The sequence below is a fragment of the Dromiciops gliroides genome, chromosome 1 (assembly GCF_019393635.1).
Source record: "Dromiciops gliroides isolate mDroGli1 chromosome 1, mDroGli1.pri, whole genome shotgun sequence".
In the NCBI taxonomy this organism is placed as follows: domain Eukaryota; kingdom Metazoa; phylum Chordata; class Mammalia; order Microbiotheria; family Microbiotheriidae; genus Dromiciops; species Dromiciops gliroides.
This window is the reverse complement of record NC_057861.1, coordinates 131,046,178-131,073,889: the sequence shown is the minus strand read 5'-3', so window position 1 is coordinate 131,073,889 and position 27,712 is coordinate 131,046,178. Positions and strand designations below refer to the sequence as shown.

The 27,712-nt window shown below is 38.3% G+C and overlaps 1 protein-coding gene across 2 annotated transcripts in view; it reads right to left on the bottom strand.

The window, feature by feature from the left end:
• Nucleotides 1–16,117, bottom strand: part of RSPO2 (R-spondin 2) — a 260,882-nt gene extending 244,765 nt beyond the window's left edge. Inside the window, exons 1-3 of one of the 2 annotated variants that reach the window (XM_043969360.1) lie at nt 15,971–16,117; nt 15,621–15,709; nt 14,828–15,127 (exon numbers count right to left, since the gene is read on the bottom strand). In XM_043969360.1, coding sequence (XP_043825295.1) covers nt 14,828–14,921 — 94 coding nt within the window. In that variant the 5' untranslated portion in view covers nt 14,922–15,127; nt 15,621–15,709; nt 15,971–16,117. Of the gene's footprint in view, nt 1–14,827; nt 15,128–15,620; nt 15,932–15,970 lie in introns of those variants that run through there. The other variant, XM_043969435.1, reaches the window with a different exon arrangement.
• Between the last annotated feature and the right edge of the window lie 11,595 nt (nt 16,118–27,712).

Here is a 27,712-nt window from a genome sequence, read left to right as displayed (position 1 = left end):
ATTTGGGGTGGGGGGGATATTTGTAAGCAGAACACACTCCATTTTCAGAGGTTGAGTTTAGATAGAGGGTTAAAAGGAAAGAAAGAAGTGGTATAAACAAACAAAAAACTGTAATGGAGACCTATCTGAATGAGGGAAAGAGAAGAGAGGTAACAGAGAAAGCATAACAGATCACTGGTGTTGACAACATTCCTCTATCTCAACACCTTTGTAAAGAAGGGAGACAGTGGTGAAGTGAGTGTGGGTAAAGAGGACAAAAGTATAAAGATAAGACAAAAGGAAATAGTAAGTTAACAAATCAAGACATTGAATGAGAATGAGATGGAAGCCACACATAAAATAGAAGGGACTACAGATGGATCAAAAAGCAGAAACTAATACTATACTTTTTACAAAAAGCACACTTGAAATATAATGACACACACAGATTTAAAATAAGGGCCTGGAGCAGAACATGATATGCTTCAGGTGATAAACAAAAAGAAAAAGCAAGAAAAGCAACTGATAGAAAAGGCTACAGTTAAAACAGGCATGGTTAAAAGAGATAAATAGGGAAACTACATTATGTTCAAAGATGCCATAGATAATAAATTGCACTGAATATCACAGCATCAAAATAAAGGAAAAATTATAGTGAAAATAAGAAAACAAAATGATAATTGCCGAGAAAGTAAAATCTATAATAGGCAAAACCTATATAGGTAAATCTATAACAACGATAAAGAAGTCAAGGACTGAATATGTTTTAGAAACATTGGAGATAATGGATCTCTTGATTACAGTTGTTGTTTGTTTTCATTATTGAAGAGCACCATGACATTGGGAGTTGATATCATGACTTGCAGTGAACTGGATTTAAGTGAGGCTGGGCTGTGCAAAGTCACCAGCTTCTTTCCTCCAGAGCCATCAGAGTCCAGTGGCAAGATATAGATCAGGTTGACTGGAGATGGCCCCAGATATTTGAGACAATTGGGTTAAGTGACTTGCCCAAGGTCACATAGCTAGTAGTGTCAAGTGTCTGACGCCATATTTAAACTCAAGCCCTCCTGACTCCAGGGCCAGTGCTCTATCCACTCTGCCACCTAGCTGCCCCTCTTGAATGATAACAATGGAGCATCCAATCAAAATGTTTTTTATGAAACCAAAGCAGTTCTGAAATATCTAACTCTAAAGACCTTCATCAAGAAAACAAAGAACAAATTAATAAATTGGGCATGTAACTAAAAACTAGAAATGCAACAAATTAAAAACCCTACTACACCCCAAAACATTTTCTGAAAATCTCAGAAGAGATTAGCCAAATTACAACAAATGCATTGGACTTTTAAATAAATGTAAAAATTGTTTTTGAATAAATAAAATAATCAATTAGCTAATCTGTTTTTTTTTTTTTTAACAGAAGGGAAAACCAAACTGCAAATGTCAAAAAAGAAAAAAGAGAATTCACAAAAATAAAAATAAAGGAGGGGGTCTCACAAGATTGGAAATGGACAAATGTCCCAGTTTTCACAAAAAGGGACAAGAACAGAGGATACCAAATATTGGCCAGTGAATCCGATATTAATATCTAGCAAAATGCCAAAATATATTATTAAAGAGATGGTTAATGAACTTCTAACTTCTAGAAAGAGAGAACCAGGACAACTTCATGAATATGTCATGCTGGAATAATTTTATTTCCTTTTGTCTTTTAACAAGGTTATCACACTTTTAGATGAGAAGAATGCTCTGTGTGTGTGTGTGTTTGTGTGTGTGTGTTGCTAAAAATTGGGTAAAGTCTCACAGAGGCTAGGTGACAGTCTAGTTAGGTGGATTTGGAACTAGTTGAATGGCTAGATCCAAAAATGAGTAGTCATTAATGGTAGGAGGTTGACTCTCAAAGTTGTCAGTCGTGTAGTTTTTAGGGATTAGCCTATAGCCCTGTGTGGTTAACAGTTTTATCAATGACATGTATAAACTTATAGATGGTATATTTTTAAAATTTAAAGATAACATGAAGCTGGGGATTTTTCTTTTTTTTTTTTAGTGAGGCAATTGGGGTTAAGTGACTTGCCCAGGGTCACACAGCTAGTAAGTGTGTGTTAAGTGTCTGAGGCCAGATTTGAACTCAGGTACTCTTGACTCCAGGGCTGGTGCTCTATCCACTTCGCCACCTAGCTGCCCTGAAGCTGGGGATTTTAACACAGTGGATAACAGAGTCAAGATCCAAAAATTTCTCCAAAAAAGACTAAAACATTCATTCAAATCTAATCAGATGAAATTAAATGAGGGTATGGGGAAATTTTTCTATTTGTGTTTGAAAAGTTGAGTTCACAAGTACCATATAAGAAATGCACCACTAGAGAGCAGTACATGAGAAAAATATATGGGCCTTTAAATGGGACAAAGCACAATATGAACCAACTATGTTATATGGCAGCTTTAAAAAATTAATACAATTTTAGGCTACATTAAGACACAGACTAAAAACGTTATAGTCCCACTGTACTCTATGCTGGTTAGGCCACATTTATAATAATCATAACCATTTCTGGGCATCACAATTTAGAAAAGCTAGACAGTGCCCAGGATGACAAAAAGTTTCAAGATCATGGCATATAAGGACTGGTTGCAAAACTAGGCTTGTTTACCTTGGAGAGGAGATAACTTAAAGGCAACCTTAGAGTTGTCTTAAAGTATCTGGAGGGTCATCATGTAGAAGAGAGGTTAGATTGCTTTGTTTAGAGCCAGATGGCAGAACTAAGAGGAAAAAAAATCTAATCCCTTCAATACTTCACTACAACTATCCTTCCTCCTCACTGTCAAATCGTCTCTTCCCCATTGTAACTGAGCCAGTCCCTTCCTCCTCCAAATGCATGATAACAAGGTCCCTCATCATCATGATCATCCTAGAATATATCATGGTCCTTCTTAAAAAGCCTCACTTAGAACTGAACATACTAATCCAGATAGAGTCTAACTCACTCATATGCTTATACAAGTCAGGCCTCTATCTTTTGTTTTGTTCAGAGAAATTAGAATATGCTTTTTTTGTCTGTAGCATAAAAATATTAATATCAGTGTTCTTGATTTTGTTGACAAGACCATGCCTTTCTACTCTGTATAGTTAATCTATAGTGATCTGTTCTTGTTCCCATCTTATATAGATGTCCATAAAAATTATGGATCCTTGAAGTAATTAAGGATCTTCCCCCCCCCACCCCCGGAGGTAAAAAGCTATCTGGAAGAAAGCCCCAAATAATTAAGTACTAAAGTCAATGGAACATCGGCATTTAAGTGAGACATCCAATTTTTCAGACACAGTTACTACAATAAGTTTTCCAATGATCCAAAGCACTTTCTTCCCTTAAGTCTGTCAATCTTTCAAATATGTAAAACTTCCACAATTAATGGAATCTGAAGAAAAAAATTAAAATTAGACTAGTCCTCCATTCTGCCATGGACACCTATGACTAATGAGGTCAAATGAATTCCTGCATAACCAACCACATTACCAAAGAGAATATGAATGAAATCGGAGATAGCTCTGTAGATCATACCATATTGCCTGTAACATCTATCCTATATGTACAATTCTCCAAAAGTGATCATTAAACTTTTAAGTATTTTCCAGAAAGAACAGCAGAAACCTTCTTGAGTGTCTTCATGAGATAAGTCTAGCCAGAGAGCTACCTCCAGCAACCTATACCTACCAATTTAAGTACTTTATTATCAAGATAAATTGTTTATTTCAACAAATTTAGCTTAACTTTTATACTCTGTCATATTCCATCTTTCAGTCCCCTTCATCCTCTTGCAGATGCTTTTAACTCAGCACTTAATGACATTAAGATACACACACACACCTCAGTAAGGTATGTAAGTACTCACTAATGGCCTTGTGTGTTACCTAATCCTGGATTGTTTTGGTTTTTTAGGGGTGAGGTAAGGTTAAAGGAGAGTAGGGGACTAGACCTTTGATTTTATTGGTGCAAGGAATTCCAACCCTCTTCTGATACAGTCTCTGTTCTATAATTTGGAGTCTTAAAGAGATTTTCCTGGGAACACAGAACTTAAAATGATGTGTCTATAGTCATATAGCTTATGTAAATCAGTGACAGACTTTGAACTCTGGTCTTCCTCACTCCAAGGCTGGCTTTCTGTCCACTACCCCTGCTACCTTTTAACAATAGGTTCCCCAAGAGTAAAGTCTTAGCCCAAAAGAATGGTTTTCTAATAATCATTTCAATCACCAACAGCCTAGTGACAAAAAGGACACCTTTGAAGTACACCTCAAGTCATTGTCATATCTAAATCTCAACTCCATCCAGGCCTATGGGACAGCCAGCCTTGTCTACAAAACATCTGACATCCCTACAACATCCAATAGCTGTCACTTTCCTAAAAGAATGAGTAACCCTAGTGGATTTAAATTCAAGTGAGCAAAACTTCAAATTATACACAAACTCTTTAAAACTCAGCTATAAAGTAAAGCGTGCCTATACTAATTTTCTGCTCACTTGAAATTCTTATAGTCTATAAGAAGCTGAGGCCAAGAGAGATGAAATGCCCAAGATTACTCCAGTAACAAGTGGCAAGGTCAGAACTTGAACTTGGGTCTTCTGACTCCAAATCCAGGACTCTCCACTGTGTCACAATACCATCACAGTGATCATCTTCTGCTTCTCACCAACATTTCACACAAAATTTACCAAAAATAATTTTGAGTCTTCATTTGTCCTCCAAAATATCCAAATATGCTATATGAGCCTTCATGACAAGAAATTCAGGAAAATGAGCTGTCTCTTTCACATCTGACAACACAGCCCCGAGATGAGAAGGGCAACTATCTCAAGCTTCTAAAGTAAAATATTCCCTTGTGAGGAAAGGATAAATAGTGCCTCAGTTTTCTACAAATATAGAACAGAAAAGATCTTTAAGGAGCTGCTGAGGTCTCATATTTTTTTCATATAAAATAAGAAACTTTTTTCCAGAGTTTAGAATTACAGCAGCAAGGAAGAACTGGATAGGCTAAATCTTCCATCATCCCCCTGATAACCTGACTAGAGAAAAAGAAGGGGGATTGTGGGGAAGAGGGGAAAAGAGCAACAGGCACAAGTTTAAGAGTTTCACAGAACATGGGTAGTGCTAAGTATAAGAAAAGGATGTCAAGTGTGCCCTCTATTGGCCCTGCTTCTTCAGTCTGAGATGATAACATTCTGATTCTACCAAACAAAGAGGTTAAGAGCCAGGGAGGTAATGATGCAGAAATGTACAAAGGCAATATGGATTTTCAGGAAAGGAATAGGTAAGATATAGGAGAGTTATGTTCTAACTCTTTTAAAAATTAACTATATGAGCCCCAGAAAGTTTTTTTTTCATTGCTCTATATACTTCAGTTTCTTTATTTAGAAAAAATGGAATTAGGAATTCGTACACTGCTCCATTTATTGGTTCACTGCAAGGATAGAAATGCCAACAGATAAGTTTTAACCAAATCTCATATCTTCTAAATGCACAGCTGTTAACTTTTTCAAAGTACTTTGGTAACCTATGTCTTTGAAGAAATAATTCTCCTCAGAGATGATTTTGTCACAACACATGCTACTCCCAATTTATATTAAGTATTCATGTGGAAAGCTTTTAAAAGAAGACAATCTCTACCCAAAAGGTAACAAACAGACTCTTGTTCCTCTAAACAGGTCTTCTAAAAGGGTAACATGTGAACAGGATTTGACACATGCCCTGATTTTTTTTTCCTTATCACCTATAGAGACAGCACAGTACTGTGAAAATATCACAGGTACTTGAAGCCAGAATTCCTGGGTTCCAGGCTTGACTCACATAAGCAAGTTGTTTGCCTTGGGCTATTTTCTCATTAGCTTCATTGCTGCCTGGTCCAGAAACCATGCCCCTATCCTCCTTTTCCACTTATGGAACCACAATCCAATTAATACTGCCATTATATCTGGAAAGGATGTATCAATCTACTTCAATTAGACTATACCCACAAATGCAGTAACTTCCCAAACCAAAATATCCCACCCAGGCACCAGTCCCTTTTTTGTGTTGTCTTTCCCTTTTAGGATATAAATTCTTTGAGGGAAGAGACTGCCTTCGGTCTTCACTTTTGTTTTCAATCTATTAATCACTGAATATTTATTAAATGCCTACTATGTGCCAGGCACTGTGCTAAACTCTGGGGATACAAAAAAAGTCAAGATAGTCCCTGCCTTCATGGAGCTTACAATCTAATGGAGGAAATAAGCAAACAAATATATAAAAGACAATATACATATGGTACAAATAAGAAATAACAGAAGGAAGGCACTAGAATTAAGAGGAATTGATGAAGTCTTCCAGGAAGATAGCATTTTAGTTGAAATTTTAAGGACACTGGGGAAATAAGTACTTAGAGCTGATGAGGGAGAGCATTCTAGGTATGGGAGATAGCCAGAGAAAATGTCAAGAGATGGAGTGACTTTTATATTCATATCCCCAGTTCTTACCACAGGACTTTGCACATATTAAGCCCTTTAAGAGTTGAATGTTCTATTTCTTCCAACCTCCTTGAGTATCTATTTCCTCACTTACAAATTGAGATGATACTTAAAATTCCTACTACACAGGGTTGTCATAAGCAATGTGTTTTGAAAGTCCAAATTGCTACTAAATATGTTTTTATTAAAAATCACAACATTCTACAAGCATAATTTACCCACCCAAAGTTCTAGAAAAGCTTCTAGGCAATTCCCTTCATTATAAATTAAACAAAATGACATTTTGACTACCATCCAAAAAGCTACTGGACAGTTGCGGTGATTTGGTAACATTCTCTTGCATTCGTAATTATATGTGCATTTATACATTCTCACAACACCTATTTGTGCACTAACTTTTCTTAAAATATGTCCCAGGTATGTAAAAAGGAATGTTACACATGCAGCAAAAAAGGAGAAAGAAATTCAAATTAGTCCTACGTTAGTAAATACTGATCATTGCAAGCTCCGCAGAAAGTCTTGCTCTGGGAAGGAATTTTTTTCTTTAAATTTAAGATGTTACAGAGAACACCTCAAATATTATGCCCCTTCAAATTATTATAAGTACCCTCAGGAGGCTTGCAGATGTTTTAGTGACTAAGTAATCATAGCTGGTATTTATCTTTGAAGCTTCCAAATTACTCTACAATTATCTCATTTTATTCTCACAGCAATCCTAGAAGGTAAGTGCTATGATTATCCCCATTTTATAGATTAAGAAACTGAGGCAGGCAGAGGTTATGTGACTTGCCTGGAATTACATCGTTAATAAGCTTCTGAGGAAGGATTTGAAATCAAATTTTCCCAACTCTAAGGTCCAGGGTTCTCCATCGTGCCACCTAGCTCTCCTGAATTAGTTAACTTCTCTGAGTCTAAAGAATTAACTAACAAAATTTAATTAATCCAGAAGGCACTAATCTCATGGTTACTCCAAGACGACTTGGTATAAGCCAATTTTCCTCAGGAAGAGTCATTATTAAGTATAATAAAGTAGTTCAATATACTCAGATTCTATTATAGCCCCTCTTGAATCATTATTTATATTCCCTCCTCACCATCTCTAACCATGTAGATGAGCTCTCTTGGACTGTGTCTGTGTCTCTGTGTCTCTGTGTCTCTGTGTCTCTGTGTCTCTGTGTCTCTGTGTCTCTGTGTCTCTGTGTCTCTGTGTCTCTGTGTCTCTGTGTCTCTGTGTCTCTGTGTCTCTGTGTCTCTGTGTCTCTGTGTCTCTGTGTCTCTGTGTCTCTGTGTCTGTATCTGTGTGTATGAAATTCCAAATCTCATGTTATAAGAAAATCTTACTGTATATAAGTTGAATTCAAATAATTTACAATATAATATATTCAATTTAATTACCTTAGCATGTTTTAGGCTGCTTGTATTTGTGATTTTAAAGTTGTATTCCAGAATACTTTTTTGCAATTTGTTTAAATTTTATATCCTTATTAAAGATAGAACTTGAACCCCGACCTTCCTGACTCCTAATTCTAATCCTCTATCCACTGTGCAACCCCATTTCTCAAATATTCCATGCAGAATTCTAAAAGCTGCACCAGGAAAAAAATATACCTTACTGGAATGCTGTGTGAGGTAATAGAAAGAACATCAACAGAGCCAGGGTTCTAATACCAGTTTTGCCACTATTTCTATGTGACCTTGGTGATGTCATGTGTTTTGCTTGGGATATAATTTCCTCATCTATACAGAATATACGTGGTTACAAGTATGGTACATTAGTCTGCAGGTATATAATAGATTGGACCATCTCAAAGGCACCTGGCAACCCTAGCATTCTAGGGTCTCTATTATGTTCCAGACACCTATTGCTTGATAGAGGAGCAATGCCTTGGGGGAGCTTTGGAACACCCACCCAAGGGCCATGCTGTGCTGTCTGGTGAGTTTGGTGAGACATCTCACTGGCCCAGACCAACCATATCTTTGTACTCCCATACATTTTCCAGACCTGCAATAGATACATACTTACCACTCCCATCCACATTCTATCTTTTACTCAGGTGGATCAGTGAATAAATCAATCCTATTGTTTTCAGAAAATGAATAACAACTGACTACCTTATTGTTTAACTCACTATCCCTACAATTTCTCAGATCAAAATACCCTTCCCTGCATAATTCTCAGTAGCTTGCTTAATGTCTCTGAACCTCAGGAAACCCTAAGAATCTAAGGTACAGATGGCCAAGATTTTTAGCTCACACACAGAGGAAATTCCATGCTTTATATACCTTGATACAGTGGCATATAAGACTATTAGTATGAAGAGGCCTTCCAACTCATGTGTACTGCAATCTTTTCCCACACTGATACATGATTTTCATGAGCAATAGTGAGTGGAGAGGGAAAAAGACAGGAGTTAACTGGTGACCAACCTTCTGCTACAAGCGTGTAAGTATTTAACTAGGCTGACCCTAAGACAATAGCTACATAATCTGTAACTATGCCCCAGCTCCAAGCCCTTGCAGTGTGGTAGCATCTACTAGAGCTTGCATTCTGGGTAAATATTTTCCAGCTCAAGCTCGCCCGTACATCATGGTAAGATATCAGTTGTGCAAAAATGGAGGGAAATACTGTAAGCTCAAGTGTCCATAATTAGATTCCAAAAGTCTAGAAGAAAAGAGAAAGAAAGAGCCCTAGTTTGGAAGAGACCTACATTTCTTCTTCCCTGACAAATATAAATGATACTTTATTAATTTATATCTTTGTCACTATTTTAATGATTAAAAATGAGTAATGCTTTCAACTTACTTGCTTGAAGGGAAAGATTTCATGGGTTTATCACTGTCTGATGAACACTGACTATAAGAGAGGGGGTAAAAAAAAAAGTCCTCATTTACCCTTCTTTTGTGAGGAACCAAAAATATTTAAGGCATATTTCCTGGGACTTTTGTGCATAATATGAATGCTGAAGTTCACTAAAAGGTCACAGTCTTAACATTTTTCCAACTGAAGAAAGAATATAGTTTTAATCAACCATCATTCACTAAGTTAATACTTATATGTTAGGCAACTCTACAGGACCCTGAGCCTTTAGAGAGAAAGGCAAATTTGACTTATAAGCTCCTCAAGAAGCTTACTATTAGGAGATCACAAAGTATTCACAGAGAATGTAATGAACATAAATGCTAGAGTATGAAGTGCTAAGAGATCAGTTGTGATAAGAATTGCTTCCAGCTGGAGCAATATGAGAGTAGTTGAAGCATAATAAAACCATAAAGATGGGCAAGTACTGATACAATCTTCCCAATATTCAGTTCTTGACTATCAGTAAAAGAATAGTAAAGAGAAATTAAAAGCCACAAATGACACCTTCATTTTTGCCCCACATGCTTACCACATCTCTTTGCTAATGTTGCTAACAAGTAGCTAAATTATTATGGTCTCTGGGCTATTTATCATTCTAGAAAGAAACCAGTACATTAATGACTAACAACATGGTCTAAAGATAAGCCCAAGCCATAGTACAGGCAACACATCAACTCTGGGTAATAATCAAACTACATAAAATCAAGAGGATTGCACACAGAGATGTCATCTCTAACTATGGACTTTCTTCAAGTGCTATGCTGTGCCCCAGACAGATTCCAAAGGAAAATAATAAAGTCTGAATTAAACATAGCTGTGAGGTAAGAAGGTTACCTATCCTGAATTACTTCCAAAATCTAGTAGCCAAGTAAGATGTTGCTTTGACTGTGTCAACTCCCTGACCTTCCTGAAATGGTGAAATATATGCCAGACATATTCACTGACTTACAACTGGAGAGAATGTGGTCCATAAAAAGCATGTCTGTACTGCAAAAGTTATCACATGAACTTTTCTAAAACATTTTGGAACCCACAAAAGCAAGCGTACAAAGCCTTTTCGCTTAAACGTAGGTTAATAAGTTCCATGTGCACTCTTATAGTTTGAAAGAATACCATAAGGAATAAACCATTATCACGAGTACTTATAAAAACAAATATCTCCAAATCTCACCATTCAATTAAAAATGAAAAAAAAAACAAATTAATGTTGCTGTATGAGGGAATTTTATGGCAGATATATTTCATTTTTCCAGCCTCAGTTGCCAGAAAAACCACCACGCAATTTGTGATAAACACTTCGATTTCTTGGAAAAGCCAAATATAATATTATGAAAATGGGAAGAGGGTAGTGGGGCAAGAGAGTAGGGTGTAGGAAAGGATATAGCAGGAAAAACACTTGTCATACCACTAACCCCACCATCAGACCACTATAAGTACGAATAATGCATTTCAGAACCTTCCTTCTTATGAGTGTTTTATTAAAAAGCTATTGTAAACTTCTGTTTAAAGTACTACTAAGCACAAGTCAAGGAGCTACAAAATTGAAGGGTGCTTTATAAATCACAAAACAGGTGAGGCTACCTTAATAATCCTATAATTAGTATACTGACCTTTCAACTATTCAATTTGAAATATGGTTCATAGTAATTCCTGCAAGTAAACAAATCAAATGATCCAATTTACTATACCGGTAAACCATTGATATAAGGAGCAAAACAAAAATCACCCCTATTATGTGGAATAGTAGCTAAAATAAATGACCATTCTGCCAAGAAAAAGGGGGGGGGGGGAGAGTGGCTTTAGTATAGACAAAACCCTAGTTGTCAATAGGCTTCTCAAAGTTTGCCTATTCCACACACACATAAACAGACACTCATTGTGGTTATTTATACACAGCTGATTCGAGAGGTAACTAAGACTATAAATTACATAGAAGGTGCTGAAGGTGTTGACCTATGTTGGTAAAGGAAATTTCCTCACATGGGAATTCCCTAGACCAATGAAATCACAGATGCAACCCCTATTCTATAGCTGACTAATAGTACAAACTGCTATATTTATCATTCATGACAAATCAAATGAAGTTACCAAGCCCATTATATTTATTTTATGCAATTTTCAAAGCTAGTCCAATAGAAAAAGAGTGGTGGGTGACCCACTCAAATTTTTTTCCTTTTTTGCTTATGGGTCTTTGCCACCCTCCATAGAGCATAAAGATCTTTCCAAAAGAGAAAAGGGAAGGCTGGCATTCCATTATGTATCCCTAAGCTAAATTTTAAAATTAAACACAGAGTTAAATGATAGATTTGCTTTCTATTCCAGACTGGATGCAATTGATTTTAACTGACTAAATTATCTGATCTCTGCCAAGAATTTTATTTCATTAAGAAAATGATATTATGGAGCATCTGAGATCATAGCGCAGACTAAACAGAATGCCAGAGGAGTTCTGAGTGCACCCCACAGTGAAGGTTTGATTATTTACAGATGGAATATGTAGGGGGAAAAAATCTAAATCAGAGGAAAAATCTATGATATGATTCTGTAAATTGCACTCTCCAACTCTCATATCACTTCTGCCTTTGTGTTTAGTAGAGCATAAATTTAAGACATTAGGTGATATTTGCCATCCTGCATTTCTTGTTAAGGAAAGAATCACCTTTCTGCCTTGGAGGAAATATTAAGCTACCACCACCCTAGACAAGAAAAAAAAGGAAACACTGATACCACAATAGACTCTAGTATGTCAACTGTCAACACTGACATTATTTGGCTAGTCCTCAAATACTCACCAAGAAACTAATTTAAATCAATCTCCTTTGGGAAAGCCAATTGTTCACTATACACAACAATTGGTCCAAGATCAATCAGTGGACATGAGATCAATTAAAACCAGCTTAAGTTTTTGAAGAGGGATAATTCACACAACTTGAGTTAAATCTCTATTCATTTCAATACTCCCACAATGCAACCCTTAAGCTTCATTTGTAAAGCAGAAACATTACTACTATCACCCTACACTGTCTAGCCAGCACTTTAAGTAGTTCCACATTTAATTAAAGACACAGTATATCCTTTGTTGGCATAGATAGTGTGGTCACTTTTAAGACTGCAGTCATTTTAGCCAAAAAACTTGGCATTTTGGAAAGCCATCTGTTAGGGAAAATATAAAAACTAAATCATTGTTGAGGTAAAAAAAAAATGCTATCCTAAAATTTGCATGTGCTTGAAAGCAACAGTCCCTGCACATTTGAATTTCATGAAGACTAAAGAGCAGTTTGGCAAAATTACTACCATACACTTTGGATCAGCTTTTCCAAATGCCATCACTTAAGAGTCTTAGATAGCAGAGACACCAAACTGTATTCTACACTAAGATGGGGGGGGGGAATAAGGTTTTCCTTCAGATACCTAAATGAAAACATAAAAACTACAGAAAATGAACTTATTTATCTAAAGTGCAGTATCATTTTTGTCCACATGAGTGCTGTAATGATATACTCCACACCACTGAACGCAATCTAATGTACTGAAGCTTGCTAGTGGGATGTTACCAGTTTCTCACTTTTCAAATACAATGAAAGAGCAGATTTTATATTTGATGCCACTTTGAAATTATCAAAAGATGTCAATTACTGAGATACTTTACTCAATGAAAAATATTTGGTGAAAAAAAAAAACTTTAAGCAATAGGTTTTGGAATGAGGCTGTCAAAACTTCAGTAACATCACTACAGCTAATAGTCACAGAAGATAACATGGCAGTTTTTGTTATGATAGCCTCCTTAAGCCTTATTTATATATAGCCAGGAACTCTGTCTCATACAGCTTTCCTAGAGTATATTGCCAACTTATTTTACGAGTGCTCTGAAATAATACTTTTTTTTGAGGGGGAGGTGCTTAAAAGCTTAATGTATAATACTCCCCCTCCCCCCAAGACAAGACTATTTTCTAATCTTCAAAAGTCCTACCTTAAAGTTTACCAGGTTGACAAGGAGTTATCATTAAAAAGGCCATGTGCAGAATGTGAAACATAAAACCCAAGCATTTTTTTTTTAATCACTACAGGCAAGAGTTAGAAGGCCACCAAGCCTTTAGGCAATCGCCCATAGGTGGGAACAGCTTAAGAACATCCTAAGCAAGGTTCAAAAAGTCCAACGAGATAAGAGCGCTCCAAAATCTGGATGCAAGAAGGTTGAATCCCAAGTGAGTTATAAACAAATCACATCACAGATTGGGTGAGACGTTTATATCCCGGGAAAATCAAGACCTATTAACCCAAAAGCATCAGCGGCACGATGTATGTTGCCTGTGTCTAAGTGCTGAGTTACTGGACAAAGACAGTTCTCTCCCAGAGCCTGCGAAATGGGTTTGGGGCTCCACACAATCTCCATTGTATCCCAAGAGGAAGACAATGGAGCCCACCGGGACCTGGAGCCTCTTTTCACTCTCCCAGACCTCAGGGCTTCAGGATTAAAGGCAGTCACAGCATCACCTGAAGAAAGCACCAGCTTCCCTCCCCAGAGCAGCGCAGAAAGCGCCCCGGTGATTTCCATGAAATTAATCAGCTGTTCTCCCCAGCATCCAGAGAATGCAATTCGGTGAAGGAAGTATTAAGCACCAGGGCTGAGAGAGGGGGTACAGGAATTGGTGAAATTAGAGAACCCTAGTGAAAAAGAACTTAGTGGGGCTCCTTCATAATTGAACTCCAAAGTGCCTTTTGAGATAGGAAGACGAGGGGAGAAAGCAGGCAATTCTGGTTATGATACTTCATTTGCGAGCGCAATTATGGAGCTTCCCCAAGGGTTACTATTGTACTGGCGAAGTTACACCGGGTCTCTACTCGAATTCTAAACCTTTGACCCCGACTCTAACCAGTCAGAGAAGAATTTCTTTCTGGGGCTTCTAACATGTCCTTCCTTCCCCTGATTGAAATGGGCTATGCTCATTTAGCTTCCCGGACCCCAAGAGTACTCCCTGACAACTTGCCACCGTGCTGGATGCCCGAGTGGAGAACACCTGGTGTAGTGACCCGGCCCCAAAATGCAAGCAGCTCATCGGGATCTTCAGGCAAAAGGGCAAACTCCAGGTGGGGGAGCAAGCCTGACAGAATAAGATGGGGAAGGAGAACACGTCAATGGGGGAAAGGATGGTGGCCAAATTCAGCGGAAGGTATAAATACGTTTATTGAACTTGCGCAAAGATGGGGTCACTTTTCTTTCTCAGAGCCGCGCTGCAATCATAAACTGGAGGAAAGGGATAACTGCGCCACCTTTCCCGGATAGCGAAGCGCAGTGCAACCCGCCCTCTCCCCAAGCCGGGGGTGAAGAACGCCACAGTGTTGGCTATCCCATGAGGACCAAGAAACCCGAGTACGGTTGAGGTGAAAAATACCTCCCATCAGAGAGCCCGTCCCTCTGCCTCCTCCCACCCCACACAAGACATCCCTTCTCAAGACACAACATATCCCTCCTCTGGGCAATACTAACCTCGCTTACTGCGTCTCCAGCGGTTGGCTTGGCAGTGACCGTAATCCATGCAGTTCAGGATGATCAGGGCAAAGGAGAAGAGGCGAAACTGCATCTGGGCGGTTGGGTTGGGGGGAGACACTCCTCTCAAAGTCCGAGAAAAGGAGGGGTCATCAGCAGAGTCCGGCACCGCTGGCAAGGCTGGAGTACAGACAGTGAATCGCTGCTAACCAGTGGGAAGGGGTTTCAAGAGTCAGGCAGGCGCTACTACAGAGCGGAGTCACAAGCCCTAAAGTCCTGCAGCATCTCCGTCCTGGGAATCTGGGAGATTGAGAGGCAAGAAAGGGTGGTTTTTGGCACGGGAAGAGGAGCAAAGGAAGGGGGTGGGAGGTAAGGCAGGGAGACAGAGAGGCGTCTGTCCATTGAATCAACCAGCCTTCTCTTTAAAAGGGGGGGGGGGAGAATCCTATGAGGCTGATCAATTTTGTCTTGTTGGGATAAAACACTCTGAGCATGAGTTTACTAAGTTAAGGAGTAGTTCCAGCTAGACCCAACTAAGCCTTGAGAGCTGCCTTAAATCAGAGCGCGCAACAACTTCAATGAGAAGATGATTGCAATCAAGGGAATCAATCATTGGAAATCTCTGCGGAGCAGACGTGAGGAGAAAAAAAAACCGCTCCCTTGGGAATGGAAAAGGGAGATAGGCAATGAGGAGTTCCTATATTCCTATTCGACCCCCTCACCCATTTTAAGTTCAAAGCTGGGGTACCCCAGAGTGGAGGGAGTCAAAGCACTTCGGCAGAGAACAACTTACCTTACAAACGGACCCAGCAGCACGAGGGCTCTCAGGCATAATGCTGCATCCCAGTGTCAGGCAGGGCAGCCTACTCAAAAACACGTGGGCTAGAGGGGAGGGAAAAAAAAGTTTGCTAGACGCCCGTGCGCTGGGAGAGTCTCGTAGGCTAGGCAGTAAGAGCCGCTAAGTCAGTCCTGCCTCTCCAGCGGGCAAGCGGGCTTATAGCTCCTCTCTCTCAAAAGGGAATGAAGCGGCGGAGTATGTGCGGCTGCGTCCCCAGCCACGGCCGCTACGTCCCAGCCAATGCCCCCCACCAGGAAACCTAGGAGGGGGTGTATCTCAGTTTGGTTCCTCCCCCCCCCACCAACCTCCAAATCTTCTTTCCCCTCCGCCTTCTCTTTGACTGTCCCTATATGCGTGACTCTAGTTTTTTTTTTTTTTTTTTTGCTTTCTAAGTTGGGCGAAGAAACAGCCCTGATACTGAGCGATGGGAAATAGGGTGAGCAAGATTTCGAATAGAGATGCAATAGATTTGTGGCAGGGGGGGCTGATGCTTCAATAAGTAGGTGGTGCTGTGTTCCGCAGCATCTCAGGGTTTTTCTGCCCGGGATCCCCCGGGTCCTAAAGCCTGAAAATCTCTGGTTTCCCTGAGGTCCTAAAGCACGATGATCGCTCTTCACAGATCTGAGCCCCCTGTGGGAGTCTTCTGGACCCCTTGTCCCAGGGGTCAGAAAACTACAAGACAGAAAAGCAGTAGCGTCGGTCGCTGACCTAGAGCCGCAGGACGCACTTGGCTTCTGCAAAAATCTGACTCCACAAGGCGCTATACCCTGCGGGCGATCGCCTCCCAACTCAATTGCCTTTCTTCCTACTGGGGAACCGACTACAAATCGTTTCATTTATTTATTCCGAAATTCCCAGACCCAGAGTGTTTTATCTCCCTAGTAGGGCTTAAAACTGGACTGTCTCGCTGGGTCTTACATCTGTGCTTTCTTTTCTTTAGACGCCTCGTGAGACCCTAAGAAAGGGCTGGAAAATACAGTACATTTTCAGTGTAGAGAATGAAGAGGAGCCTCCTTTAAGTTAAAGAAAGAAAAGAAAAAAGAAGGGATTTTACTTTAAGATTCATCTTCCTTTCCAAAGATCTCCATGTTCTTTTTTTCGAATTCAGGCTCTTCAAGTAAGCTCTTGGAGTACAAGGACTGGTTTTGGTTTTTGCCTGGCACATATAGCATAAATGTGGAACTGACTTGTTGAATGGACTTGTTTCTCTCCCTCCCCCCCCCCATTTGAAAGTATATCAATAAGCCAACAACCATTCATTAAGCACCTGTATTAAAAGCAGGTGATAAAAAGAAAAAGAAATGTCTCTTCACTCAAGAAGACTACATTCTATAAGTAAAATTTTATAAACATCTGTGTCCATATATAATATTTATAAATATGTAATAGGTATATTTTCCTTCGTAACTGAATATTCACCAAGTCCTATTCCCCTATTTTTCCCACATGAAAAAAATTAAAGTGAACTTTTTAGCATCATAGATCTAGAAGAAACTTGAAACTGTCTAGTCCAAATCCCACATTTTGTAGAGGAGGAAACTGAGTCCCAGAAAGGTTGTGACTTTCCAACATGAGATAAGTGTGAGAGGGAGGATTAGAACACTACATAGTGTGTACATACACACATACATGTGCATCCAGACCACTGTGTACACACATGTGCTCGTTTGTACATATGTACACACATGTGTGTTGCATTGTGTATGTATGTTGTGTTATATATTTCCAGTGTTCTTTCAACTCTATCACGATGGCTCTGTCAAAAGGATTACTTCATTAACAAAAAATGTATTAACTATTGTATGGGGTATTCTATTTATTTAGTAAATTCAATTTAACTTCCTCTTTAAAATGGTTCCTTTCTAGCTCTAACTTACAATCAATTCCACAAACAGCTTTTTAAGTAGCTATTACATTCCAGTTCTTGTGCAAAGCACCAAGAGGCAATATTAAGATGAAAAAGATGTGGTCCTTGCAGTCCAGGAGCATACAGTCCATCAGGGGAGAGTCAAACATGTGGAAAATTAAATATAATACAAAGTGGAATGTGAAAATTCCAGAGGCACGAATTTCCAAGAAGGTTCACAGAAGGAATACTACCTTTAAAAACATCACCCTTGAATTTACTACTGGGTAATATTTCTGCTACTCTAGGCAAGGGTTGATTCACATATTGAGTGAAGGGTGGGGGAAGTTACAATGGAAAATGCATTAGATTTGAACTAGGTGCCTGGATTCCAATCTGAAATTGAAATATACTCTATGAGTTACCTACAGTTTATAACTTAATCTTTTTTAGTCTCATTTTCTTCATTTGTAAAATGAGGTTGAACAAGTTGACTTCTGAGAAACCTTCTAACTCAACATCCATGATCTTCTGCTTTGATATGTCTATGATGGACACTATAAAGATAATACAGATACTATGCTATGGTATTCCCAAAGATCTGGTCTCTCATCAATGTGGATACTTCCTCTAGTGATGGGTACATGAGTACCCAAATTGATGTAATTATATTAAAACTGTAGAGTTGGAGAGGACCTCAGAGGTCACCTAGTTCAACTCCATTTTAAAATGAGGAAAATGAGAACCAGGGAGATTTGGTGACTTGTCCAAAATCCTACAGATACTAAACAAAAAGAGATGGGACTTGAACCTATAACATCTGACTCCAGTGGTTTTTTTCTACCATATCTTGCTGCCTTGCCCAGGTATTATAGTTCATCTTGGCAGACGGTACCCAGGAACTCATACTCATAAGTCCTTAATTAAAAAGAAGAGTATTATTTTGTTTGGGTAAGAAATTATTTACTCTTTTTTTGTTGATAACTTTTGGTTTTGTATTACCTCCAATTCTAAATACATCCCTTCTTCTTGCCCCCTGAAAACATCCTTTGTAACAGAGACCTAAAACAAAAGAGAAAATAGCAGCTTGGCAAAACCAACACACCTACCACTTCTATCACCTTTAGTCCCTCACCTGGGGGAGGAGAGGAGGTATATTTCTCAACTCTTAGAATGTACATATATTCAACACTACATTAAGCTATACATTGATTATTTCGGGAGAAATGCCAGCTCAAAGAAGAATATGTAAATTATTATTATTAGTCAAAAATAAGAAAATAGCTCAATTAGGTGACTGCTTGATGAAGGGAACTGTTTCACTACACCATGGGAAGTACTCTGCTGGAGAACAGAAAAGGCAGGGAAGGAGGATGGAGATCAGTAGGACTAAGGAAATGAGAGAGAGAATACACAGAAAGAGGCAAATACACACAGAAGAGTGGGGACATTCTGATGTGGAGGCAGTAATTTGCAGAGAAAGTATCTTCCCCAGGAGGAGAAAGAATTCTCCAGAGTTCCATTGGACTGTTTTTCGTGGTATTTTGAAATTCCTGTTAAGAAAAGAGGGAGAGTGGGGCAGCTAGGTGGCACAGTGGATAAAGCACCGGCCCTGAATTCAGGAAGACCTGAGTTCAAATTTGACCTCAGACACTTGACACTTAGTAGCTGTGTGACCCTGGGCAAGTCACTTAACCCTCATTGCCCCACCAAAAAAAAAAAAGAGAGATGAAAAGAGGAAAAGAAATGGAGGAGAGAAAGAGGAAAAGTGAGAGAGATAGGAGAGGGGGGAAAGACGGAGGTAGAGGGATTAGGGAGGTAGATACCCAAAGTTTAGCACACCACAATCCCTGGCACATAGTATACACTTAATATATGCTTGCTGATTTCCTGACTTTATATAAGAGGTGTGCTAGAGCAAGTTCAAAAACACACTGAAGCTGGTAGTTAAATTTTTAGTATTAACATTTACATCTCAAAAGTCAACAAACCACAAAGCAGGGCTTAATTTATTTTGTGGCTTGATTAGGCTTCAATGTTAATAATGAAAATGAAGATTAGACTTTAGTCCTTTTTTTTTTGGAGAGTCAGTTTTTAAAAACTTTACTAGCACATTTCTGTTTCAAACCCACAAAAAGGGTTTTCTTCCAGGAAAGAAAGGAAGGGAGGGAGGGAGGAAGGAAGGAAGGAAGGAAGGAAGGAAGGAAGGAAGGAAGGAAGGAAGGAAGGAAGGAAGGGAGGGAGGGAGGGAGGGAGGGAGGGAGGGAGGGAGGAAGGAAGGAAGGAAGGAAGGAAGGAAGGAAGGAAGGAAGGAAGGAAGGAAGGAAGGAAGGAAGGAAGGAAGGAAGGAAGGAAGGAAGGAAGGAAGGAAGGAAGGAAGGAAGCCAGCCTCAGAACAACAAGCCCCTTAGAGAGCATGAACGAGAGTACTTGAGGGTGGAGAAAGCCTCTTTTCTCTGAGACAATGTTGCTCCTACTATCCACTTTTGTGTTCTCTTTCCAGCTGCAACACACTAGATATCATTAGTATCCCTGCTCTTCTATGGCTCTTCCAGGCTACTCTTCCATAAATTGTGTGTTATCAGTGTGGGACTTCTTTCTGCTCCTGTCTGACCTTGCAAAAATGTGTTGTTGCTGCTGCTGTTGTTGTTATTTCTAACAAAGAATGAGTTGACAGCATAAAGAGCATCATAGGACCATTATTTGTCTTTTTCAAGATCTACAACTTAATATGGAAGGGATTTTCAGCAATTCAAACCCAATTTTCAGTACCATATTGGAAACTCCCTGAGGTACCAGGGCAAAGACAACCAATATCAAGTTGTTAGCTTCACGTGAGGCAAGAGGGGCTTTACCCAGATTTGTGGCTATGGAAAGATGAGCTTCCTAGATTCATACAATTGGTTTGGGGAAAGAGAAGCTAGGTAAGTTAGACTGGTACTGACCAGTATTGCTATAGCGTTTTCAGCATATCTTTTCAAGATTTATAGTGGATTGTTTGGCATAGTGGGGACACTGGATAAACTGCCAAGAACCTTGCAGCAGATCAGCTCTTATCATGTATATTTTCCCTCCATTGTCTCTCATTGATATGTTGAGCTCTGGATCTGAACCTCTGAAAAAGTAAACAAGAAAGCATTGCTTGTATCCCTATAAGTGTCTTATATTATCCACTATCATGCCCTGTGCTAATGTGAATATCCCATCCCAGAGTAAATCTGAGAGGAGACCTGCATGGAAGGGACATCCGGAGAATCAGGCGGGTTCAATCAGGGAAGTGATTTTTCCGCAACTGGCCTCAATTCCTCAGTTACAAGGGAAGAATGCCCAAGGGTGGACATCTTTGTGACAAGTAAACAAAGTCACATGCCCTTGACAAATTCATCCCAACAACAGTCAGAAAGCCAACTGTCAGTATTGAAAGAAGGAAAAGTCAAGTGGCACAGGGTTATAGCAGAGGGAGAATAACTGATGGACAGGAATAGACTGGAACTGTGGGACTATGGAACTCGTTGGGGGATAGTTAGCCTATATCAATAAAAACTTTTGATCTATTGCAGAGCAGGAACTTTCATCAATTTTGTTGTCAAGGTGTTCATACATCACCATGTGAACCAGGGAGTTCTCTTCCCATAATGCAGGGATTCTCAACCTGGGGTCCACAAGTTCCCAAGTGGTTTGTTGATAGATTTCAGGGAGGAGGACCTATGGACTTAGGAAAAAAATCCATCTCCATTTTCACTAACCTCTAACTGACATTTAGCATTTCTTTCAATTATTAATGTGGACAACATAGCATTATTTTAACAAAGGGTTCTTGATGCAAAAAAAAAAAAAGGTTAAGAACCCCTGCTTTAATGTTTGGGATGCCTTTCTTAACCAGCCTGTTCTGTGAGTTTGCATTTCCTTCTGGGTCATCCCTTTTGTGATTACATGAAAAAAGCATATATTCTCTTTGGGTTCCTATGATAATGGGATCCCCAAAATAGGAACCCAATTAATCTGTGTCTATGTGTGGGCAGTAGGAACCAGGCAAATGGTCTGAGCTGTTCAAGTTCATAGGGGTTTGAAGTTGGGGAAAAGGACTATAATAATAATCACGGACACCATACTAGCTTAAAAGTATGTCTCTGAATTTTTCTCTGATTTCTTTCAAGGGGTGAAATGTGGGGAATTAAAAAAAAAAGCAACTAGGCAAAAGCATTTTTAGGGAAAGAGGTTACTATAAATGGTAGAAAATGACATTCTGTGGAGTGTTGGGTTTTCACACTTAGAAAATACAGACTGATTTTGTATCATCTTATTGGACATTTTTCTATTATCGGTCCCTTTGTTATCTAGCTTAAAGTTTTTCCCTAGAATTTTCAAAGACAGATCATGATTTTATGTCTTTGTTGTCTAAATCAACATTTTATTCTGCTAACCAAGAGGTTCAACATTCAGGTCCATAATTATTGTTTGGTGGGACTGCCCTTCTTGAGGAAGGAAGCCAGTGGTATCTTATCCAGCTACACTTTCCCATCACAACTTCTCAGTTTCTTCCCATTATTGCTAGATTAACACCACCAATCAGATGAGCCCCTCAGGGACATTATTAGTAATAGAATTCATTATGTCTCTCTTGAATACCCACCCCCAGAAGCTCGCTAATGGTTTTACATCCTGTTGTTGTTATTTTAACCAGGATATTCTCAGAATAAACTCAGCTTGATGAGATGAGATGAGATGAAATGGGAAGACCTGTCAGTAAAGCACTTCTGTGGGTGAAAATGTTGAATAAAACAATAATAGTCTTTGGAAGAGTAGACGACTCCTGGCTTTCTCTTCTCACGTGTTGTTTGTCTCTAAGAATATCATCTGCTCTCTAAATATAATTCCCATTTAACACTTGTCCCACAGCCATTTCTGATTTTATTCTGAGTCTCATACTCCTCTATTTTGGGGTTTACTTGTTGATAATGTGAACTTTTTTTTTTTGCTCATTGGAAGATTTGTACTGATTTTAAGAACACTGGAATGTGCTTGCTCCTAAAAAAATCCAACCCTAGAGGATCCTAAACTATCATTAACTCTAATCCCATATCTCTGTTTCCTTTCATTCTAAACTCTTTGAATGTGTTGTTAGGGTTCAGATCTCACAGTCTCTTCAGTTTAGGGATTCTATAGACTATATTTTTTCAGTTTCAGTTGAGTTATTTCATTAGACCAACCTTACAAAAATGGCATTTGTCCAATGAAATAAAAAAGAATAATGTTTCATTTGTTTTACTACCTATGTGTTTGTCATGTGTGGAATAGGAGTCATCTTTAAAAATATATTTTATTTTCAAGATTGTAACAGTTTCTGCCTCTACTTATTGGAGACTTTTAGAGTAGCTAGAATGGAATGAATCTAGAAGTTTGAGAATCATCCTTGAATTTTCAATGATATGATTTTAAGACTTATTGCCTGGCATTTCCAAAATTCAATCAGTTGTTGCTGTTGTTACTTATATTATCACATTTTCACATTTGAGATTCAAGAATGCCTTTTCAGTCAATATCTTTAATTTTATATCAAACATGGAGGTGTTTTTTTTTTTTTTAACCTTGTGCCATTATTGACAATCCACCATAGTTTCTTCACCATTTCTTATTTGGAAATCAGCAAAAACATTTTTCAGGGTATGGTAATTCAGTTAATTATATTTGAATAAGGTAATTCATTTAATTATACCCCATATCTCCAACAAAGATACTGGCCTGTTTTTATCCAGCTAATTTGTTTTTTAAGACGGTCACATCATAAGCACTTATTTAACATTTGAGCAATTTGTAAATATTTGACTCTTCCAGATGTTCATGCTGTGGTCTGCCACTTGAGAACTCTTTTGTAGACCGATGTGATAAGGACAAGTTCTCATCTTGCTCTTCGTCCCCATGGAAGTTGTCCAGCTCAAAGTTCTACTGACTTCAAAGGGAGCCCAATGCAGAAATCAGCTCTAACAAGAGGCCCCAACATTTGACCTAAAGTTTTTCAGTGGTTTTTCTTGCTTAATCTACTGATTCCTGAAACACTTTTATTCAGAACAGAATACATTTCATTCCTTTTCTCTTTGTAGGAATGTGGTAGCTAAAAATTGACTGCACTCCTTGCAAAAAAAAAAAAAATGGAGATGGAGAATGTCTCCTGTTCTCTAGGGGAAAGGACAATTGAGTTTAGAAAACAGTTATATTAATAGGATATCTGTTCTCACAGTGTGTGAACTCCCATAATACATGTAAGAGTTATAACTCTTAGGTAATCAAGCTGATTTTTAAACAGACATCAGAATTAATGGATCCAAATGTGAGTTATCCCCTTCAAAACAGTCACTTTGGGAGGCCATGCACTTATTTCCACAATGCTATTATTGCTCAAAACAGTTTTGAAACTTCCTTGGAATTACCTTCAGAACAGGCATCTCATTCTTTTTTAAAAAAAAATTATTTATTTAGAATTTTCCCAGCGCCAGCCCTGGATTCAGGAGGACCTGAGTTCAAATCCAGCCTCAGACACTTAACACTTACTAGCTGTGTGGCCCTGGGCAAGTCACTTAACCCCAATTGCCTCACCAAAAAAAATTAAATAAATAGAATTTTCCCCACCTTACAGGTAAAAACAAATTGTAACATCAATTTTTATACCTTTGTGTTCCAAATTATTTTCCTCCCTCCCTAACCCCCTTTAAGAACTCAAGGAATTTAACATAAGCTATGCATGTGCAGTTGTGCAAAACATCAGACAAAAAACAACTAACGACAACAACAATAAAATATATTTCCATCTGTATTCAGATGCCATCAGTTCTTTCTCTGTAGATGAATTGCATTTTTTCATAAGTCTTTCAGAGTTGTCTTGGATCATGGCACCACTAAGAATAACTAAGTTATTTGGAGCAGATCATCCTATAATATTGTTGTTATTTTGTATACAGTACATTTCACTTTGTTTCAGCTCATGTAAATCTTTCCAGGTTTTATCTCATTCTTTTAAATATCCTCAGTAAGGAAAAATCTTTACTTTTCACAATTAAATCCATCTTCAAAATACAATTTGGAGTTGTCTGGCAAATGAGTTATATAATACTATTTAGGGGTCAAAAACCAAGGATAACTACCAAGCCATGAGGCTAATTTTTAAGTAGTTCGGAAGTCAAAGAAATTTCATTTAACAATAATTCATGTGATACTTTATTAATACCTAAAGTATGAAGTAACATACATTGAGTACTGTAGGTCCCAACAATAAGTTTCAGAAACATGTTGTGCAATGGTGGCATCACTGGAACAAGTATGTTGCTTTCTAAGAATTAGATAACTAATTACTTTGAAGGACATCACTAGTGTGAGTACACAAATTCACTAGGCTTGGGTTTTGTTTTGTTATTGTTTTTTTTTTTTTTCATTATTTTAACACCACTCTTGGTCTTTGAAACTGAATACCGAAAACCAGCTAAAAGTCCATTACAAGCAATTGGCCAAATTATTCATTAGCTCCTATTTATGGTTTTATTCTAATGTATAATCCTTTCTTCCTCCTACCTTTTATTCCCCCAAGGCTTTATAAAAGTAATTTAGTGTCTATATTTTTTTTTAGAGGTATTGAATTTTGCATTAGAGACCTACTACTTTTACACATTGTTACATTACTAGAGGCAGTGTAGTAGAATAGTATAAGCACCAACTTTGGAATTAGAAAAATGGGGTTCAAATCTTTCTTTGTCTTTTATTACCTGTGTAACCTTGGACAAGTCACAACCTCTCTGGCCCCAAGTCTCCTTATCTGTAAAATGCAGGGGTAGGACTAAGTGTATTGTGAAACTCCCCTCACTTCAAGAAATAAAATTATACTCAAATTGTCTACTTTAAGGATCTGAGAATCCTTTGTTGTGTTAGCCATCCTTTCACACAGGGAGATTCCAACCCCTCTACAATATAGTAGATAGTCTTCAAGAATTGTTGTGGCTAAAATAAATCATCATTAAATAGCTAACCTGCCAATGACCCTCCCCAAACATGACTAGACTACATTTATTTAAGGAAACATATGATTCTTGTATACAACAGCAATATCTAAACAAAAATTTAATCTATACATTTAAAAATTATTCTTCCATCCTATGTAGAGGCTAGTTTGCATTGTCAATTCCCAATCAACCCACCCCTGAATTTTTTAATATATGTGTGTATATGTACATATAGGTATATATGTGTGTATATATATGATCGTGAAAGCTACCTTGTACGGCTCTTTTCCCTTTATGTACATGCACAGTCTCACCAACTAGATTAGAAGCACCTTGAGAATAGGAACCACATCTATTCCTTTGTATCCCCATGTTTTAACAAACACCTCACATACAATAGGCTCTCATACAATATTAACTATTAATTATCTTGATGCTCAGTCTTGGGCATCATAGGGTATATTATTTGAAGTATGTACCTACATACAAATATTTGGTTCTTTTACTTCCTCCTCCTCTTCTTCCACTTCCTTCTCCTTCTTCTCTGCCCTTACACCTCCTTCTCTCTTCCTCCTGCTTCTCCTCATTGATCTTTGCTGTGTAGTTTTTTATCCTGCTGCTAGATGGCAGGAATAATCTGAAAGTGGATTGTCTGTACCTCTTATACACTTATGTTTGATGGTGTAGTATGGCTATTTCTGTATGGTTGGTTTCAGCTAGAAGAAGAGTGTAACATAGAGTTATATGAGGCAAGTCATAGAATCTCTGCTTTGAAAGGGACCTAAGATGTCTTGTAATCTAACCTTCACTTGAAAAGATGTCATAGCATCCAACCTCAGACACATGTTCACCATGTGACTCTGGGAAATCCAATCCCCCTTTCTTAGACCCAGTTGCTCATCTGTAAAATGGAGATAATGATCACTGTGTTATAAGGAGCAAATGAGATAACTTATGCAAAGTACTTTGTAATACCATCTAGGGATACATTGTATTTTGTTGTTATTATTTTTAATTCTAGTAGTAGATATATGCTCTGTATAGAATATTAGAGGAAAGGGGCAGGACAGCCAGGTGGCACACTGGATAGAGCTCTGGACCTGATATCAGGAAGAGCTGAGTTCAAATCTTATCTCAAATACTTACTGGTTGTGTTACCCTTAGCAAGTTATGTCTGCCTCAATTTCTTCATCTGTAAAATGGGTGTAACTATAGTACACAGGGTTGTTGTGATGATAAAATGAATTAATATTTTTAAAGCACTTTGAAAACTTTAATGTGCCACATAGATGCTAGCTGTTATTATTACTATTACTACTACTATTATTGTTGTTGTTGTTATAGAGGAAGGAGAGATGGCTCCAGACTGAGGTATTCACTGAAAGCTTCAGAAAAAAACCTGAAATTAGGATACTAGGCTTCAGCTGGGAGTAAAAGCAGTCATTTCCAAAGAAGCCGTAGATTCTGAGGACCTGAGGTCAAATCTCAACTCTGCTATTTGATCTCAGTGATCTTGATCCAATTAATGAACATCTCTGGGTCTCGGTTTGCTCACCTATTAGAAGAGAGGTTAGATTAGTTGGGCACTATGATCTCTTATAACTCTAAATTATATTTGCTCCAAGCCAATTTGCTTCAAGACCTCTGGTGAGAGAGAAACTACTACATTTCAAGGAAGCCTGTTTCATGGTTAGATAGCTCAAGTTAGCAAGTTTTTCCTTCCAACAAGCCTAACTCAAACTTTCCCAAATTTCTCCTAATTGCTCCCAATTCTGCCTTCTGAAGTCAAGAAGAGCAAATCAGATCCCTATTCCATGTGATAGTTCTTCAGATACTTGAATACAGCTATATCATACCTCATCGCCCTCCCTCTAGGTCCTCTCTTCTAGTTAAACATCCCTAGTTCCTCCACTTGGTCCTTATGTGGCATGATCTCAAGATCTGACCATACGGGTAACTCTCCAATTTATCAATATATTTTTCCAAAAATGTATTGCCCTGAATTTAACATAATATTCTTGATGTGGTCTGATCTAAGAAAAAAACAATGGGACTATTAGTGCTATAGTCCTTGATGCTGCCTGTTTTAATGTAGCTTAAGGTGGGAGGGATTATCTTTCTTGTCAAACTACCATAATTATAATTCTTACTGAATTTGCAGTCCACTAAAACCTCCAGATCCTTTTCTCTGATGAACTGCTTTCTGTCCATAC